The 21,622-nt window shown below is 40.3% G+C and overlaps 1 protein-coding gene across 1 annotated transcript in view; it reads right to left on the reverse strand.

The window, feature by feature from the left end:
* The window catches only part of LOC126163107 (ryanodine receptor), a 737,240-nt gene that overhangs the window by 153,804 nt on the left and 561,814 nt on the right, over nt 1–21,622 (reverse strand). Inside the window, exons 63-69 of the mRNA XM_049920028.1 lie at nt 21,428–21,538; nt 21,189–21,291; nt 20,959–21,094; nt 16,834–16,915; nt 16,586–16,749; nt 15,910–16,099; nt 11,990–12,105 (exon numbers count right to left, since the gene is read on the reverse strand). Coding sequence (XP_049775985.1) covers nt 11,990–12,105; nt 15,910–16,099; nt 16,586–16,749; nt 16,834–16,915; nt 20,959–21,094; nt 21,189–21,291; nt 21,428–21,538 — 902 coding nt within the window. The remainder of the gene's footprint in view (nt 1–11,989; nt 12,106–15,909; nt 16,100–16,585; nt 16,750–16,833; nt 16,916–20,958; nt 21,095–21,188; nt 21,292–21,427; nt 21,539–21,622) is intronic.

The raw sequence follows: 21,622 nt of genomic DNA on the forward strand, positions 1-21,622 counted from the left end.
GTCATAAAACCACTATCTAAGAAACTTGAAGTCAATCATAAGTTATAATTCCTTCTCCTGTTGTACCACCACTGCCTTACTGCAACTGCAAATCACAATTTCCATACACTAATCACAAAACAACTAGCCTTCAACAGCATTTACAATGAAAAGCAAAAAGCAGTAGAAATATTTGTACGAAGGGTGTTTTTTAAGTAAGTACCATTTTGAAATTAAAAAAAGACATTCTAAAATACCTCAATAATTTTATTCTTATATGAAAGCCTGTACCTTAATCTACTTTTCTGCATAATTTCCGTCAATCTTGAGGCACTTGTCATAACGTTGTACCAGTTTTTGAATACCCTCCTCATAGAAGTCTGCTGCCTGACTTGTTAACCACTACATCACCACGGTTTTGACTTCATCATCGTCTTGAAGACACTGACCACCCAGGTGCTTCTTCAAGTGCAGGAACAGATGGTAGTCACTGGGTGCAAGATCGGGGCTGTACGGAGGATGATCTAGAGTTTCCCATCGAAAAGATGCCACATGCGGACGGACATTGTCTTGCAGCAGAACGATGCCCTTGCTCAACTTCCATGGACTGTTGCTTTGATTCTGGTGTGACGTAGGCCACCCATGTTTCATCGCCCGTAACAATTTGGCTTAAAAAATCATCATCGTCATTGCGGTACCACTCAAGAAAAGTCAATGCACTGTCTAAATGTTAGATTTTGTGCACATCCGTCAACATTTTCAGTACCCAACATGTGCACAATTTTTGGTAATTCAAGTGCTTGGTCCCAATGCCATACAAAACACTACGAGAAACATTAGGAGAGTCATCCCGCAAGGAGGAAATCATAAAGCATCTGTTTTCTCTCACCTTATTGTCCTCTTCCTGCACAAAACTTTCATTAACAACCGAAGGACGACCACTCCGTTGTTCATCATGCACATTTGTGCGGCCATCTTTAAATGTTCTCACCCACTTTCTTACCATTCCATCACTCATAATGTTTTTTCTGTAAACTGCACAGATCTTACGATGAATATTGATCGCTTTTAGGCGTTTAGCACTAAGAAATCCTATAACAGCCCATACTTCACAGTCGGCAGGACTCACGATTATCGGAGGCATCTCAAACACTCAGTACACAACGTAAACAAGGAAGACTCAGACTGTAATGGTGTCAGTGCATAGATTAAGTTAGAGGCTTTCCTGTAAAAATAAAATTATTGAGATATCTTAGCATGTCTTTTTTTAATTTCAAAATGGTACTTACTTAAAAAAACACGCCTCGTATATCTAACCTCAGCAGTAAACTTATTAGAAGCTGTAGGTTTTTTTTCTTATAGTACATGCAGTAAATCTCATGAGTGTAACAACTACAGTATAGTACATGGAGAGCACTGAATAGACTAAAGACAGGAAGTGCAAAATGCAATTAAACATGGTTAAGCTGAGTTGCTCTGAAGATGACCACTGTGGATGTGGAGAAACACAGACATTTGAATATTTATTCATATGGTAAAGATGGAATTTGCTTGCACAGCAGAAGATCTATTTTTATGCAGCTATTAAACCTGCAATGTTTTGGATGAAGAGAATTCAGATGTTCTCATCCGGACATGGAATGTAAGTAACTAAGTAAGTAAGTAATCTTGCCACAGTTACAAAGTTCGAAGTATAATAATCTACTTGACTAAGATGCAGACTGAGCTCTAAGCTAACTGCTGTCAATGTTTACTTTGGTAATTGCAAGTAGACAAATTAGGTTTCACAGTCACAGTTTAGCACCCTGAAATGAATGAGCTACTTTATAATTCAAAAATGTTAAATCTGCCTAAATAAGTTTGATGTAACAAAATGATTGGATTCATCTATTTATACACAAAAGCAAAGCCTTAAAAGTGCAGATAAAAGTGCAGCTGTGATAAAAGTGCAGATGTGATTAGGAATTTATTATAGTAATAGCAGTTCTGCACATGTGATAGAAATTCATGAACAATATCATGCTGCTCAATTACAACTTGAAATCTGAAATAGAAACTAAGCACTGGGGAAGCAGCATAGCAGTGGGTGTACGAGATGACCATGACCTTGTTACATTTCCAATGTCAGGTATACAGCAGAGGCAACTGTTGGGCTACCTTCAAGGTCACCCCTCCTTTTCTCTTAGCCAATCATGTGTTGACATTGTCATTTGCTGATAGTCTTGGCCAATTGTCGTGGGCCCCCACTTCTCTTGGCAATTTCCTCTGGACAAATAAGAATCATTTGAGATCTGTACAGCACAGTGAAGGATGAAATGCAAACAGCAGGAATCAGCCAGCACCTCTTGGCAGAATAGGAAAAAGAAGATGAATAAGAAGAAGGGCAGAAGAACAGAATAAGAAGAAGAAGATTGTCATGTCTGAAAGTAAGTAGCTGTCCATCCATTATTATTATTATTATTATTATTATTATTATTATCATCATCATCATCATCATCATCATCATCATCATCGACATTATTATTATTATTATTATTATTATTATTATTAGTAGTAGTAGTAGTAGTATTAGTATATTCGTTTAGACGTATGCTTTGTTATTTATTGTGAGAGTGTAGTATTAGAAAATGGCGTCAGATATGTAGTACAAGAAATTATATACCCTGAACTTTATATTCAAAGATATGCATTATATACATAACGGCACATGTGCACACCCTGAAGGGTATCCATACTGTAAGGCAATATGATACACTGACAAATGATCACATCTCTCTGTTACTACTTACAATTTTGTCAACTCTTTCTCAGCATTCCAAAGACACACAAATAAACAATTAGCACAATGGAACAAACACTTATGAATACTTGTCCCTACATCGTTAGTGCATGACATTACCACTGGGATACCTTAAAAGCGTCCATCAGGTTTAAAGTGCTCGACGTCAATATTTGAATCCTCCTTTCCTGTTTCTCACATGTATTAAGACTTCAGACAACACTCCATCTATTATGGTGTCATTTAATATGAAGCACAAATTACACTCCTGGAAATGGAAAAAAGAACACATTGACACCGGTGTGTCAGACCCACCATACTTGCTCCGGACACTGCGAGAGGGCTGTACAAGCAATGATCACACGCACGGCACAGCGGACACACCAGGAACTGCGTTGTTGGCCGTCGAATGGCGCTAGCTGCGCAGCATTTGTGCACCGCCACCGTCAGTGTCAGCCAGTTTGCCGTGGCATACGAAGCTCCATCGCAGTCTTTAACACTGGTAGCATGCCGCGACAGCATGGACGTGAACCGTATGTGCAGTTGATGGACTTTGAGCGAGGGCGTATAGTGGGCATGCGGGAGGCCGGGTGGACGTACCGCCGAATTGCTCAACACGTGGGGCGTGAGGTCTCCACAGTACATCGATGTTGTCACCAGTGGTCGGCGGAAGGTGCACGTGCCCGTCGACCTGGGACCGGACCGCAGCGACGCACGGATGCACGCCAAGACCGTAGGATCCTACGCAGTGCCGTAGGGGACCGCACCGCCACTTCCCAGCAAATTAGGGACACTGTTGCTCCTGGGGTATCGGCGAGGACCATTCGCAACCGTCTCCATGAAGCTGGGCTACGGTCCCGCACACCGTTAGGCCGTCTTCCGCTCACGCCCCAACATCGTGCAGCCCGCCTCCAGTGGTGTCGCGACAGGCGTGAATGGAGGGACGAATGGAGACGTGTCGTCTTCAGCGATGAGAGTCGCTTCTGCCTTGGTGCCAATGATGGTCGTATGCGTGTTTGGCGCCGTGCAGGTGAGCGCCACAATCAGGACTGCATACGACCCTGGCACACAGGGCCAACACCCGGCATCATGGTGTGGGGAGCGATCTCCTACACTGGCCGTACACCACTGGTGATCGTCGAGGGGACACTGAATAGTGCACGGTACATCCAAACCGTCATCGAACCCATCGTTCTACGATTCCTAGACCGGCAAGGGAACTTGCTGTTCCAACAGGACAATGCACGTCCGCATGTATCCCGTGCCACCCAACGTGCTCTAGAAGGTGTAAGTCAACTACCCTGGCCAGCAAGATCTCCGGATCTGTCCCCCATTGAGCATGTTTGGGACTGGATGAAGCGTCGTCTCACGCGGTTTGCACGTCCAGCACGAACGCTGGTCCAACTGAGGCGCCAGGTGGAAATGGCATGGCAAGCTGTTCCACAGGACTACATCCAGCATCTCTACGATTGTCTCCATGGGAGAATAGCAGCCTGCATTGCTGCGAAAGGTGGATATACACTGTACTAGTGCCGACATTGTGCATGCTCTGTTGCCTGTGTCTATGTGCCTGTGGTTCTGTCAGTGTGATCATGTGATGTATCTGACCCCAGGAATGTGTCAATAAAGTTTCCCCTTCCTGGGACAATGAATTCACGGTGTTCTTATTTCAATTTCCAGGAGTGTAATTAATACTAAAATCATATGGAACTACCCAAGTCTATTTGATCTGTTGCATCAAACAGATGCTTTGTAATATTAAGATAATATTAAGGAAAAAATGTATACCAAGTACCGTCTGCCCTACTGAACAGTTATTACATCAGATAAAATGATGGATTATGAACAAGTTTGGCTTTGATAGTTTGCATTGTATGTTGATAGAAGTTTTCTTTCAGGGTTGTCATTTGGAAGAAGAAGTGATCTTGCAGAGATTTTTTGGAATCTCTCTGGCTTGGTGGAGGGATCCAAATCACTACTGGATGCTAAGGAGGCTTGGCAGGATACACAATAAAAGCATACTGTATTCTTGCACATTTACACAAAGAATATTTATAAAAATATGGACAAAATGGAAAATATAACTATGGAGTAAGGGATTATTAGCTATGCTAGACAGCTCAAATATGAAGTATAGCCAGAGGCAAAGCGTATATGCAGCAGCAACATATTACTTCTTCCCCACATATGTCTTACAATGCGAAAATCTGGGACATTAGAATTAATACGTTACTTTACCTACAATCAGTCTTTAGATTCATTTCTGAGTGTATGTGTGTGTGTGTGTGTGTGTGTGTGTGTGTGTTTTGTGTGTCATCTTACTGGAGTCAGATCCTTACTATGTTGTCAACTGACCAAAGACTGTGTAACATGTTTATTTGCAGTGATGCACTGGCAACTATGGCCCGCATCAGCTCTACCTTCACAGAGGGTTTTGCTACTGGTATGGACAATCATCATCACCAAAACGAGCATTTGCTGCTGGGAGACATTCTGCCCATACTGCTCGCAGTCATTGGAAAAACTTCTCCTGTTAGTTGATCATTTCCTGTGTGGTAACAAAATAGCAGAAAAGACATTGTAGATACATTTGAGTGTTGCAACAGGTAATACTTTACTAAGCAAGGGTGAAACATATATTTACAACTTAAGCATCACTTCAGTACTTATAACTTACATCCCTATGTGACATAAAAATGGTGAGACTTTTAATTTTTTTAAATATCTGGGAAACTAATTTACTATCCCCGCCAGTAGTCTCAATGGAGATGAGCTGGTACGGTTAGCGCAATAGGATGGTGTGGAAACCTGCCATGGAGGGCAGACACCACATAATATGGGCAGACCAGCTGGTGGAGGTGTTTACCTGCAGGGTGCAGTAGGCCATGCAGGCCAGCACTTACTCGGGGTATGACAGTGGCAGACATCACCTACTGTATCATTCAATGTTTGTGATGATTGAGTAACCATTAGCTGTCTGTACCAGCCATATCCTGGGTTGTTCCCATGGTTATCTCTAGGTGGATTCAGATTCTCTGCTTCCCATGGATCAACTCGCACAACAAGTTTGTTTCCCTCTCACATGGTTCATTTTTTCCCTTTTCTAGAGTTAACGTGGGCCACCACAGGCCCAGCGTTTCTGCGATGCTGACAGGAACAGTTGTGCCTGCTGAAGAAGCAGCGGCAACAACAGAAGCAGATGCAGGCACTAATAAACCAGAATGGGGAATTGCTTTGCGCCCTTGCATCACCAGTGGTGTGGCCACGCACCTGTTGTTCCATTTTCAGCACTGACCCTGACACTCCTGGTCCCATTTGCCAGTTTTGATGGTTTAACAGAAAGATGGGAGAATTACCTACACTGGTTCTTGTTGCAATGTCAGGTAAGATGTATCATTCATCCAGTTGATAAAGCTGCCTTGTTGTTGTCCAACAGCACAGATTATTAAAGCTGTCCAAAATTTGATGCCCTCCACAGAGCCTGAGAAACTTCCCTTTGATGAGCTTTCTTGATTGCTTATGGTGTATTCTGGATATCAAAACCATGTTGTGGGTACATGGTTGCAGTTTAACCAGCACTGCAATTTCCCTGGGCAGTCCTATGCAGCCTGAATCACTGAATTGCAGGATCTCTTGAGCGAGTGTCAGTTTGAGTGTCCCAAATGTGCTACCTCTTACGCAGACTCACTAATTTGGGATGTGGCTCTACCATCTGGTGAGCAAGATGTATGAGACAGATGAAATACCCTCAGACTTCAATAAGAATATAATAATTCCAATCCCAAAGAAAGCAGGTGTTGACAGATGTGAAAATTACCAAACAATCGGTTTAATAAGTCACAGCTGCAAAATAATAACGCGAATTCTTTACAGACGAATGGAAAAACTGGTAGAAGCCGACCCCGGCGAAGATCAGTTTGGATTCCGCAGAAATGTTGGAACACGTGAGGCAATACTGACCCTACGACTTATCTTACAACATAGATTAAGGAAAGGCAAACCTACATTTCTGGCATTTGTAGACTTAGAGAAAGCTTTTGACAAAGTTGACTGGAATACTCTCTTTCAAATTCTAAAGGTGGCAGGGGTAAAATACAGGGAGCGAAAAGCTATTTACAATTTGTACAGAAACCAGATGGCAGTTATAAGAGTCGAGGGGCATGAGAGGGAAGCAGCGGTTGGGAAGGGAGTAAGACAGGGTTGTAGCCTGTCCCCGATGTTATTCAATACATATATTGAGCAAGCAGTAAAGGAAACAAAAGAAAAATTTGGAGTAGGTATTAAAGTCCATGGAGAAGAAATAAAAATGTTGAGGTTCGCCGATGACATTGTAATTCTGTCAGAGACAGCAAAGGACTTGGAAGAGCTGTTGAACGGAATGGACAATGTCTTGAAAGGAGGATATAAGATGAACATCAACAAAAGCAAAATGAGGATAATGGAATGTAGTCGAATTAAGTCGGGTGATGCTGAGGGAATTAGATTAGGAAATGAGACACTTAAAGCAGTAAAGGAGTTTTGCTATTTGGGGAGCAAAATAACTGATGATGGTCGAAGTAGAGAGGATATAAAATGTAGACTGGCAATGGCAAGAAAAGCGTTTCTGAAGAAGAGAAATTTGTTAAAATCAGGTATAGATTTAAATGTGGGGAAGTCGTTTCTGAAAGTATTTGTATGGAGTGTAGCCACGTATGGAAGTGAAACATGGACGATAAATAGTTTGGACAAGAAGAGAATAGAAGCTTTCGAAATGTGGTGCTATAGAAGAATGCTGAAAATTAGATGGGTAGATCACATAACTAATGAGGAGGTATTGAACAGAATTGGGGAGAAGAGGAGTTTGTGGCACAACTTGACAAGAAGAAGGGATCGGTTGGTAGGTCATGTTCTGAGGCATCAAGGGATCACAAATTTAGCATTGGAGGGCAGTGTGGAGGGTAAAAATCGTAGAGGGAGACCAAGAGATGAATACACTAAGCAGATTCAGAAGGATGTAGGTTGCAATAAGTACTGGGAGATGAAGAAGCTTGCACAGGATAGAGTAGCATGGAGAGCTGCATCAAACCAGTCTCAGGACTGAAGACCACAACAACAACAACTAGAAAAATGTATTACTTATATATTAAATCATTTTTTAAGACTGGCTGTAATCTTCTCTGCTGCTGGGTGCTTCGATTGGATAAAAGCTTCTAGCAGTATCATGGCATCTTCCTGTTGGTGCCTCCTACCTACCGTGCATGAGTGTCTTTGTAATGCACCTATTTGTATATCGTTTAACAGGCAGATACATGGGGTGGAGAATTCGGTCACTAGTCAAAGTGATACACAGGCTGGTAATTCTGATCCTCCTAACTGTTAGCATCTCATATGTGCCAGTTGATGGCTTGTGATCACTGCCTGTTTATTGAGAGACAGTGCATGAATGCTGCAGTTCCCCTCAGTTGCACACTGTAGGACATACATATAAGCAAGACAGTGGCAGCTGGCACATGCCTGAGCTGTGAATGCGAGACACCTTGTGACAACAAGTGACTACGTAGGTGTCTTCCCAGCTGGCTGACAGTGTGGACAGTTACGTGTAGGCCTCCAGCATCTGCCCTTTTCTAATTTCTCTTAAATAAATTGCTTGTCTATCCTATTCCTATCCTATGCTGGCTGGAGTAATTGTTTTTACAGTGTACATTTAGCAGTGTACTGTGACTGGATTTTCCTCCATCATTTATTTACAAATACACTAGAAACAACTTTATAGCGACATCACACACAGATATGTACTTGTTGCATTAAGTTATTTGTTTAACATGACATAGGTGTGAATTTGGTACCAGCAGTTTTGCAGATTAATGACATAATTAATTTATAGTTTTTGACTACATACTGTAATGTCAAAGTGTTTTACCTAATAAATTATAGTAATATTTATTGCCAACATTCCTCATCCACATTCACCAAGAATACTAAGGACTGGAATATGCATAGATTACAGACGGATGACAGCAACTATTTCTTGTGGCTTATAAACTGCAATGTCTGTATTATAAATTGACCATGTGATCATGACATCACATTCGGTTACGAGTGTTAAAATTAGAATACATAATCACACTACCAATAAAAATTACATTACACGATTAGAGGATATTGTGAGAGTTTTGTGGAGGCCCTGCAGCTTCATGACCAGCCCTGGGTTAACAACACTGTGAGCTCTGTCAGCTACTGCTGACTGAAATGAAATCTGATACAAGTGCAGTACCTGTTGCTACAATTGGGAGATGGGGATATAATGGACATGGCCTACACCTGAATAGGAGAGGATTAAACACCTTTCAGCCGTCTAGTTTCCAACATTATTTTATTTGGCAACCAGTTTCAGCATTTTATTATGCCATCTTTAGGCCCCTGACCAACTTGTAGGAAGATTCTACCTCAATTGTGATCAAAACAGGGGTCAGCAATACTGGTATTAGTAGATTTTTGCTATAGAGATCACTTCAATCATCATCTGCCAACTATTGGCAGAAGATGGTGGAAGTGATCGCTGTATAGCAAAAATCTGCTAATGCCAGTATTGCTGGTCCCTGTTTTGATACACAAATTAGATACATAGACTTACACTGAAAGACTGTATAGGCATAAATCCATCAGCTCACAGATACACTCCATAATCCAGAAAGCATCACACTGCAAAAAAAAAAAAAAAAAAAAAAAAAAAACTGCTGGCACTGTGGTAAGTTTGGTAAGTGTGACACACACCCATACATTGAAACACTAAAAATTAATGTATATGGACATCACAGTGTTTGCAGACACCAAGACATGACACTTACACATGCAAATTATCTGTCCACTGGTAAGTGAAAGATAAGGCCCAGCTCCTGTCACCTTGCAAATAAGTAGAGAGGTAACACCGCTGGAAATTGCAGTCAAGGGCACTGAAGATGGTGTAATAAAATGCTGAAACTGGTTGGCAAATAAAGTAAGGTTGGAAACTAGATAGCTGAAAGGTGTCTAATTTGACATCCTGTATCGAACAGCTGAGTCCCGCAACCAGCAATAAAAAGATGGACATACAGAGAAAAAATAGGTTTGACTCAGCTTTTTGCAGATAATATACGAGGCACCTCTTTTAGGTTAGAATTGAAATTGAGACACCCTGTTTGGAAAGAAGTGAAAATGACAGAAGAACCAAAAAAGTAAGGTCAGCTTCTTTCAACAAAATATCATAGAGTTGAGTAATAATGTAGAGGAGCTTTTTGTCTGTTTGTAAAATTTACAAAGCTCTAAAAAGATAGGCATTAGGCAACTGTGCCTGTCTGAGCACCATGTAACCACAGTGTTAGACACTTTACATACACAACAGCAGCTTACTGATGCAGAACTAACATTGGAAAAGGAGGAGTTGCTACGTATATTAAGATAGAACACAAATTCAAAACCATTGAGACAAATAGATTTTGTAGTGACAGCATAAAGATGTGTGTGCTTGTGAATTAATACTGGAAAATAGTTCACTTTTAATTCACACTAGGGAATTTTGAACTGTTTATGAGGAATCTGGATTCCTTACCGCACTATTTATCAGACAGCAGCAAGCAGTTAAGAGTGTATGATGACTTCAATGTAGATTTTCTAAAGGATTCTGTTCGTCTGCTTAGTTGAATGGTAATGTGCTTGCCTACCATGCAGTGGGCCCAGGTTCAATTCCCAGATGAGCTGGGGATTTTCACCACCCATAGACTAGGTGTTGTATTGCCCTCATCATCTCATCAGCAACAATGCGCAAGTCACCTGATGTGGCATCATCTGAAATAAGACTTGCACCTGGAAAACTTATTTGGATTCTACAATTTGATCTCAGTAATTAACTTCCCAGCATAGGTGTCTAAAGACGGTAGGACCATAACTGATAATGTTGAAGCAAGAAAAATACTCTTTACCCAGTAACAATTGCTCTTTCTGATCATGATGCACAATTAGTTAGCATAAATAACATAGTGTCTTACAATATGGATACTCCTCAGTGGATATGCGTGTACCACTTTATGTACATAATGCAAATCTTTGAGTTTCAAGCTGAGATAATATAATTTTTCACTGCATATCTGGTGCCATTTTCTAATACTACACTCTTAAAATAAATAACAAAGCATAAGTATAAATGAAAATATTATTAATAATAATAATAATAATAATAATAATAATAGCTAACACCCTTGCTGCAGTGGTAACACTGGTTCCCATCAGATCACTGGAGTTAAGAGCTGTCAGGCTTGGTCAGCACTTGCTTGCGTCACCATTCAGGTCTATTGAGCACTGTCGGCAAATGGGATGCATTAAGCCCTTTTGAGGCTAATTGAGGAGCTACTTGATTGAGAAGTAGCAGCTCCAGTCAGGAAAGCTGACAATGACTGGGAGAATGGTATCCTGACCACATGCCCCTCCATATCCACATCCAGTGACAACTATCAGCTGAGGAGGACACAGCGGTCAGTTGGCATAATTTGGCCTTCTGAGGCCTATTCGGACAAGGCGGAGGGGTGGGGGTGGGTGGTAATAATAATGGATGGACAGCTACTTACTTTCAAATGTGGCTGTCTTCTTTTTCTTCTTCTTCGTATTCTGCTGGGAGATGCTGGCTGATCCCTGCTGTTAGTGCTTCTCCTTTCTTCTATGGCATACAGACCTTGAATGACTCCTATTGGTGAGAGTAAACTGCCACAGGCAGTGGGGCCCCACAGCTACTGGCTGAGAGCAACAGTGTATGACATCACTGACATGCGACTGGCAAAGAGAAAAGTGGAGGAGGAGAGGGGAGGGGTGGGGAGGGGGGGAGGGGGGGGAGGGGGGCAGGAGAGGTGGCCCTGAAGATAAATCATGCGACTGCCTTGGCTGTAGCCTGACACCAGAACTGTAACCTGATACTCAAGGTCAAGGTCATTTCGTACATCCACTGCTACCCCACTTGGAGAAGCTGCTATGTTTTGTCCAGTTGAGGGTATTTGGTAGCTTTCCTTTTTCTGTTGGTATTGGTTCAGTTTTATGATTGAATTTCCCATTTTGTTGACACACACTTTTTCTCCAACACCTTTTCTTCTGTTTTCTTCTGAGAGATTTTGCTTATGGTTTAATTGTAGACAATGATTTATGAATTATGTCTAATTGTCATTCTTCTTAAATGTACATGATAGGTAAACATTACCATGGACTTATCTGACAACACAAAACAAATACCTGCTATCCTTATCATCCAAGGTGCACTTTCATTGCCTATATTCTTTTTTATCAATTTCAGAACATTTTTCAACAGCTGGTTCATATGTTCACTAGTCACCATCGACACATGAGCTCTGTAAAACAAACAAAAGTTATTAGTAAGTGAGAAAAACTGACATATGAAAAGTAGTCTAATACACATTTACAATTACAGTGCCAGTGAGAAGCACTCAAACTCACCTTGTAAATCATATAAGGTCCACTTATCCTATAAACATTTACAGAAAGGCAGCACTGTGTTGCAGGAGTCGTCAGTGATCTAGTTTGATTATATTATATAAACAGAACTGTCTAGATTATTTTTTTAAGAAGTTGTGATGACTGGTTTCAGCCAGTTTAACCCATCGTCAGGTTTAAAAGTTAAATACCAGACTGTTGCTACCATTATCAGCTGGTATGGACCACATCTTTTCAGTTACAATGCAACACAACTGCCTACACTGGTGGTAGAAACAGTCTGTATTTTAGCTTTAAATCTGATGGCCTAATTTGTTGACTCCAGCTATTACAAATTCTTAAATGTGATCTACGCTGTTTTGTTCATATGATATAACACATGTTTGTTGATAATAAATGCATTATTACCTGCAGACCTTATGAATAAAGGAAAATTAAATACATAAATTCTAAATTTGTATAACTATTTTGGCTGGTGCATGATCATGTTTAGTAAACACAGTCCCCAATAAATCTAACAAAAATACACACAAAATACTTATGGAAGGTCTTGTCTATGGAACTGCAGTTCTTTTCTTCAAAGTGTGCGGGAGAGGGGAGGGGGAAGAGAGGAGCTGAGATCATTCAGAATCAAATTTAGAGAAGCCTGCAAGCAGCAAGGAGGAATGACAGTGAGGACAAAGGGAATCATGCCTGTAGGGTCAAAGTTTATAGGTTAGTGAGCAATGGACGACTGTTAGATCAGAGCTGATGTAAAAGCCTCGCTTTATTGTTTACCTTGTCAGGAGGAGGAAGAGGAGGAGGAGGGGAGGGGGAACTAGTGAAGGTGGAGGTAGTCAACTGAATGAAGGGATTGGGGGGGAATAAGTTAACATAGGAACACTACACAGAATGGGAAGGAAAATGTTAGGATGGGGCTAGAAAAATAAACGGAAAAGGAGGAGCATGTACAGGGGATAAATCTGGGAAATGGGTCAGAAAGCAAAGGGATAGAATGGAAAAAAAGAAGGAGCTTTGGGGGGTAAAACCCATTTTGGAATTTGAGCAAAATTGTTACTATGGGGGTGGGTGCAAAAAGCCTGGTGCTGTTTAACTAGCACTTAGGTCTTGTAAGTCGTGAGATAATGCATGCATGCAACTGGATAATTTGTATGCGTCCATATCTTCCATTAGCTTTACTGCACTCATCTCTACAATGAAACCAGCACAGTGAGTATATGGAGTGTCCTAGGAGGAATGCTCAATATTCAGGGATATGAAAGGAATGATCTTTTGAACGAAAAGGTCTAGTAAAAATAGGCTTTAAAATGTATACCTTAAGAGCTATGAGCACTTGTTCAGTAGAAGAAATGTTTCACACCAGCGAAGAAGAACAAGTACTTCCAGCTCTTAAGGTATGCACTTTAGAGTCCATGTTTAGCAGACATTTCTTTTTTGTTTTGGTCCATGCTACCACCCCTGTAAATATGGGAAGCAAAGAGCCTGCTGTAAAGAGATTTGTTTCACAGTATCAAAAATGAAGAGGTGCTTATAGCTCTTGAGATATGCCCTTTAGAGATCATGTTTTCTAGACTTTTTGTTTCACAAGAATCAGAATTTTTATTGGCCCATAACATTATAAATTAAATCATAGATTTAATGTACAGGGGGCTCACCAACACTGCAATTACAGAAACAATATACAACAATAGCATTAATATAAAAACATACTTATTACAGCCAGTTACTTGACATAAAATTGGTATGCTTAATTAACAAATTGTGTCTACCATTTGCTTGATTGCTCAGATTTTCACTTTATCATTCAGAATATTTTCTGAGGAAAAAAAGCTTTACTGCCCTAAGAACTTTTGTAACTTTTGTTTTGATTGCCCTACTCCATACTGTGGATTTGTTTCTTTTTTTAAAATGTTGCAGATTTTCATGCACATATACTCTGGGGTTTCGAATATAGCTGTAATCTGTGTGTAGGAAGCATGAAATTCCCCTTGCTCCTAGAGATGTACTGATGTTTAAAGTTATTGTCTATGAATAATGCTGTATACAACAATAATCACTTTGTAAATGTACAAACAGGGGTATTAACAGTGAGTGACAGAATTATTTTGGTTTTTGCATTACACCTATTTGTAACAATTGTTTCTGTAACTTTAATATTCTAATAATTTTGCTTGTGTTACCACAAAAAATAATGCCATACCTTAAAACTGATTCAAAATAGCTGTAGTAAACTACTATTCTCATCTCCATACTAGTTGAATATGACACAGTCTTCACTGCACAGGTCAGGCTGTTTAACTTATTTGCTAAATACTTTATGAGTCAAAACCAGGATAAATTTTGGTCCAGATGCATTCCTAAAAATTTTACACAGCCCACTTCTTTCAGTTCTTGGTTTTGTATGATTAATGTGGGTTTCATTTACTTTAAAGTTTTTAAATTGCAACAAAAATGTTTTTCCAATATTCAGTTTCAATTCATTTAGATGGAACTAGTTTTCTAAACTCTCTGGTAGATTTGTAACAGTTGAGAGAATACGTTCCCAGACAATGCTTTCGACAAGGGTGGAAGTATCTTCAGTGAACAAAACTAAGGGTAAATTTATGTTTAGTGGTAAGTCGTTTATGTAAAGTAGAAGCAGAATTTGACTGAGAATTGACCCTTGTGGAACACCTCATGAAATAATGATCCTTTTAGAGAAGGAATTTCCCTTGCTCGATGATATAACTACCCTTTGTTTTCTGTTTCGGAGGTATGACATAAACTGCTCTAAAATGCAACCCCCAATTCCATATCTTTCCTTCAACAATGGACAATCCAGGATGGAATAATAGTTGCTACTTACAATGTAGTGGGGATACTCAGTGGCAGCTAGGCACAACAAAAAGACTTTCAGAAAATGAGCTTTCGGCCAGCAAGGCCTTCATCAGAGACAGAAAACACACACACACACACACACACACACACACACACACACACACACAGATATTCATGAAAATGCAACTCTCACACATGACCGCACTCTCTGGCTGCTGAGGTCACACTCAGCTTACCTTTTCGCACACAATCAAATGTTTTGAGAGATCTCACAATAGTCCTACAACTCTTCTCAACTCGTCTAAAGTAAAACTAATTTTTTTCACAAGCTCATTAATGGGCTCTATTGTGCTTTGCCTTTTAGAAAGTCGTATAGACTCACTGAAATTATGTTTACCTATTTTCTATAAAATTTTAATTTGCATTACCACCACTTTTTCATATACTTTTGAAAAAATTGGAAGAAGAGAGATTTGATGGTAGTTCCCCATACTGTCCCTCGAGTCTCTTTTAAACAAAAGGTTTTACCTCTGTGTACTTTAGGGCATCTCAAAAGTGGCCTTCTTCAAGTGATTTATTAATTATAGAGTAAAGAGGGTGAGTTATTATTCTTGTCATGGCCCTGAATATTGTCCATTCCTCCTGGAACATTCTATACATGAGCTGGCATACAAATCGCATAAATCACTAGTGGCTCTGACTTAAAGACTGGAGTCCCAATCAGTATCAGCGGTGCAGTATATGGTTGTAGATGGATGCATGGGGTGCGTTTTGCAGCAGGACTAGTTTCAGGGTTGAGAAAAACACTAATTGCAAAATCAGTAAATTTAATTCAGTATTAGTGCATGCATAAATACCTTAGCACATAATGACAGCACACTTACCCCCCAGTTGGACTAACATTGTCTGGTCCCTGTGCCCACCAAAAAGGCAAATATGAACAAAGAAGAGGCAAAATGACGTCAATTATGTGTGGAGCATCTGAATGTGACTTGTCAGACTCAACAAACTGATCCACATCACTGAGTACAGTTTCTAGAGTTGGCATGCTTTGTTCCATTCGGGCCATTACATCTGTCAAATTTTGAACAAAACATCCAGATAAAATACTATATAAGAGTAATCCACATATTTTTCAACTAAGTTTCACAACTGAAAAATGTAAACAACTTCAAAATGTTGTTATTTATTTGACATGATGATAAACTTGAAAGCAAACAACTTACAAAGAAATTTGAAGAAAATTATTAAATAGGTAATGGTGAAAGTTGTACTGAGTCACTGAAGGACACCACTAATCTGAGATGACTTTCAGTACAGTTAAAATCACTAGCACCCAGCAATAATGTTATTTATAGGAGCAGTAAAGTGGCATGCATCTTATCTTTATGAAAAAAATGATGCATACTGGGCAACCTGTTCAAGAAGAATGTCTCATTCCTAAATCTCTGAATTCACAAGATACTTCTAAGAATTTCTGTAAGATGTTATTACAGCATTTTGGCAAATAAAGATTTTAGGCAATTTTATCTCTGACTGTGAAAATTACATACTACTTACCTTGGGCTTCTAAAGAATGGTCAGCTATGCGATTTAATAGTGAGAACTGATTATGCTTGTTTAGATGAGGCTCAAGGAATGCTACTGGGAATGTAGAAGAGAAGGCACCAAGGCAGCTGCCAAGTGCTGGGCGATGCCTCTCAAGTTCAGTCTTCAGGTACTTCCTGCAAAACAACTTTTTGATGAGAGATAACCATTTTAAGCAACATATTACGCCTAATGTGATTAATGATGATTACCACACATACCTATCATGAGTCAGAGTTGCATCAATTCCGAGAGTGTAGAGACTACTTAACATTCTGTATGATGCAACCTGGATTTCATCCACTGAAAATTAAAAAGATGTACAGTGAAACTTCTTGGGAATAAAATTATACCCATCCAGAGTAGCTGTATGCAGAAACATAAATTACATGCACTTTTACCTTAAATAAACATTCTAGTCTTCTAATAACTCTAGTTTGGAATATCAACAATATTATGAAAAGGAAAGATTGCTACTCACCGTAAAGTGACCCATTGAGATGCAGGCAGGCACAATAAAAAGACTGTTTGCAAATTATAGTTTTTTGGCAAAGCCTTCTTCTTCAAAGAAAAAAAAAAACATATTCACACTAGCAAGCACACCTCACAAACATGACCACTACCATTGGTGACAGGCATAGCACTGGGAGCTGTGGTGTGGGGTGACAGAAAAAAACAGGGAGCAGAAAAGGAAAGGAGCAGAAAAGAAATGGAGTGGAAAAGGAGACAAGCAGGGGAGGTGAAAGGATGGGTGGGTACATTGGCAGAGGGTGGCACACAAAGAAGGTGACCAAATGTGAAAAGGGAGGAGACGATAGGACGAGGGGGCAGAAACTTTTGGGTGGAGGGTGCACGGACAGTAGATTACCACAGGCTGAGGTCGGGATAATTTCTGGAGCAGAGAATTTGTTTAATGTACAAGTTTCACCTGCACAGTTCAGAAAAGCTGATGGTGGAGAGAAGGATCCAGATGGCCAGGGTTGTGAAGCAGCCTCTGAAATCGAGCATGTTATGTTCAGCCATGCATTGTGCCACAGGATGGTCTACTTTGTTCTTGGCCATAGTTTGGCAGTGGCTGTTTACTCTGGTGGACAGTGGTAGGTAGTTATACCAATATAAAATGCTGCAACCATTGCACAAACTTTTATACTGGAATGACTACCAACTAGCTGTCCACCAGGATGAACAGCCACCACCAAACTGTGGCTAAGAGCAAAGTAGACCACCCTGTGGCACAATACACAGCTGAACATAACATGCTTGATTTCAATGGCTGCTTCATAATCCAGGCCATCTGGATCATCCCCTCCACTGCCAGCTTTTCTGAACTGTCCAGATGGGAGTTATCCTTAAAACAAATTCTCTGCTCCAGAAATTATCCCGATCTCAGCCTATGGTAAACTACTGTCCCCACAACCTCCACCCAACACTTTCCACCTCATCATCCTACGACCTCCTCCCTTTTCACATTGCCTCACCCTTTTCGTGTGCCACCCTCTGCCAATGTACTCACCTGTCCTTTCCCCTTCCCTGCTCCTCTCCTTTCCTGGGGAGGGGGGAAATGGGGAGCAGAAAATTCCATTACCCCCCTCCCACCTCCCAACATTGTGCCTGGTAGTCTCTAGAACCTGCACACCCCACCAAATAGTGCTATCCCCCCCTCCCCCCATACCCTGCTATCCCTCCCTGTTCCCTGCCCGAATCCAGATTGCTATTCATGTGACAATCACGTTTGGGTCAGAGTTGCCAATGGTAGCAGTCATGTGGGTAAGGTGTGCTTGCTTTTGTGAATGTGTGTGGGTTTTGTCTGTTGAAGATGGCTTTGGCCGATAGCTATGATGGTAACAGTATTTTTTGTTGCACCTGCCTGTAGCTCAATGTGTCATCTTTATGGTGAGTAGCAATCTATCCATTCTACTCTTCCTCATTCAAATAACTCATGTCTTCATGTAAATGGCTGTTGTTGTTGTGGTATTCAGTTCAGGGACTGGTTTGATGCAGCTCTCCATGCTACCCTACCCTGTGCAAGCTTCTTCATCTCAAAGTAAATGTCTATTGAGATTAATGCCTATTGAGATTAATACAACACTGACTTTATGTTTTTAGGTCTCCAGCGGAGCTGTCAATTCCATTTTTGTTCACAATATTTTGACAATTAATCTAGTCATCTTTGCTGGATGCTGCAGGCAGTGGTCTTATATGAGTGTGCTCACTGCTTAATCTCTGACATTTATGGGTTTTATGCTCTTATTTACAAGTGAATTTTGATTTTAATTTAATTTTAATAGTGTTTGGTGTACATACCATACAGTTAGGACTATGTTTATATGTAGTACATCTAATTATTGCAAAAAATTATATTAGTAAATACTTGCTGAAACCAATATCAGTCACGTGTAAATAATATTTGATTTGGATAACCTTCTGTGGTTGAGTTGCACAAACTAGACAATGAGCCTCTAACACTCATCCTGTGGAGGTGCATGGCGAACTTTTCACTAAGAAAGCACATCCTCAACACTGACATTACGTGTTATCTGCCATAAGTAAATGGTAAACCAAGATTTTGTGGGAGAAGCAGGTTGCACATTATAGTACTTGTCCCCTCTCTGCCTGGGCATTCCTTCACACTCTTCTTTCCACTCATTATACTTCCTCATTTTCAGATCAGGCATGTAATCAGATGCAGTGGAATTAGGGCTAAGTAAGTGCTCCTTGTGTGCTGCACCCTTTGCATGCAGGTCCAATGACTCATTTTCCTGGAGGCCTTGGTCTGACTAAATTCAGAGAAAGTTTATCAAAATTCTAGATTGCTGTAGCTCATTCATTATCTGCATTATATTCATAAGATGAACGCTGTTGTTCCCCCAGACTGGTGGTATGCTGAAAGCTGATAGTTCACTTCATTATTGAGAAGTGATCCTGAACAAGTTCAGTTCAAGTTGCTTGATGAACTGGGGAGCTTATCTCTTGTACAATAAATCTGTGGTAAAAACTAATGGGTTCTCATGGAGGAAGTACGATTGTTCTGCTTGGAGATCAGGACAAAAGTACGTGTTGCTCACATATGGTTGACGAGTTATTTTCAACTTGTCAGTGAATACTAGCCACTGCATTTTGTGTTGTTCTCTTGAATATATTGTTACTCTTTCATCTTTCACTCTTGGGAAGCAGACAGATTTATGAACTAAGGAGGTGATGGAAAGTAATTTCTAAATGTTGATTAATCTGATGATTGGGTAGAAAAAAAGTGTTCCTTTTAAACAGTGGTTACTATTTAGCAGCACACTCTTTGCTTCGAGAGAAAAGTGATGACTGGCCCAAAGAATCTCCTGTAGCTCAATTAATTTCTGGGCAATGGAGATCTCCATAGCTTGGATTCTGCACAACACAATCAGATATAAATATGTCCGCCGCTCGTGGTCTCGCGGTAGTGTTCTCGCTTCCCGAGCACGGGGTCCCGGGTTCGATTCCCGGTGGGGTTAGGGATTTTCACCTGCCTCGAGATGACTGGGTGTTTGTGTTGTCCTCATCATTTCATCATCATCCAGGAAAGTGGCGAAATTGGACTGAGCAAAGGTTGGGAAATTGTACGGGCGCTGATAAACACGCAGTTGAGCGCCCCACAAACCAAACATCATCATCATCACAATCAGATATGAAGATGCATCTCCTGCTTCCACTCTGATACAAACTGTAAGCCATTGGCAATGCATTTTGTCTAATTTGGTGAGGACTTGACACCATTGTGGTAGATCACACTAAGTTAAGACTCCTAGCACCTGCTACAGTCTTCAGTGTACATTCGATTTTCTGTACCTCTTGTTTCTACTTTATAAAACATACATTTCCTCAGAGGTTTCTTGCTTCAACAAATGAGACAGCAAGACTGAGAAATGGACCACAAGCCATGTTTAAATTGAAACCCTCACCTGTGGTCATAATGTTTACTGACATTCATACTATCCCGGTAACATTTGCAGCCTGGACTGTGAAGCTAATGTTGTTTCTCATTTCATGATTACACTTCAGTAGCACTCAGTGACAGCTGACTGGAGTTTGGTTGAAGTCCAAGCAGTGACCACACGTCAGTGTCCTGATTAAAGCATCTGATGAAGATGACAAGGTCAACTGTCACAATATTCTGAACAAAAATAACAACAGAAAATCAAGTTGAACCTCAAAATCAAACCATCATGGCAAGAAAACATCAGAAATCACAAAATAAGTAATTATGTTACTCTTAATTTCTCACAGAAGAATTTACAGGCAAAGTATGTGTGTATGTGTGACTTTGTTCCACCTTATCAATTCTCAATTTGATTTTAAAAAATAAATTTTCTTACATAAGAGATCACTTCCATATTCACAGGCTGCAAGATGATCAAACATTGCAGTAAGAACAGGGAGAACGACTCCATTAATGTAGGACAATGAAGTTGATGTCTTCAGGTGAGTCCCTCGCAGGTGACTATAACGGCCCTTCACAAAGAGGAAAGTAAGTTTGATTATGGTAGTTTCATGTTCCAATAGTTTTAAATTATAAGGTCATTGTGAACATTCTGTTACTACTTACTTCCTGCAGGTTTTGTATTGTGTGTCCAAGATCATCAGCAACATTATTGAAAAATGTAAGCATTGATGTTCGGATGAATTCTGGACAGTTCTTCACGAGAGACCTACAGAACAAAACCAGACATTATTGTGGCATAATGAGAAATATAAAGACGATCTATTTTTAGTAAATCTTTAAGCTTTGTATTCTAACATTTTGAAATTTATTAATATTTTCTGTGAAGGTTTGCCAAGCCTTACTTTGCATCAATGCTCTTGACTAGGACTTGCAGACATCTGACTGATATTCTAACATCAGCTCCAAAGGCAGCGAGGCGAGATCGTAGCAAACTAGCAAGTTTGCAGAATAAGCTGGAATATAAAAATTGCTTTGTTTAATAAGTCAGAGACACATGTCAAATGGGATAAACAACTGAAATATTCATTAGAAAGTGT

Source organism: Schistocerca cancellata, chromosome 2 (assembly GCF_023864275.1).
Source record: "Schistocerca cancellata isolate TAMUIC-IGC-003103 chromosome 2, iqSchCanc2.1, whole genome shotgun sequence".
In the NCBI taxonomy this organism is placed as follows: domain Eukaryota; kingdom Metazoa; phylum Arthropoda; class Insecta; order Orthoptera; family Acrididae; genus Schistocerca; species Schistocerca cancellata.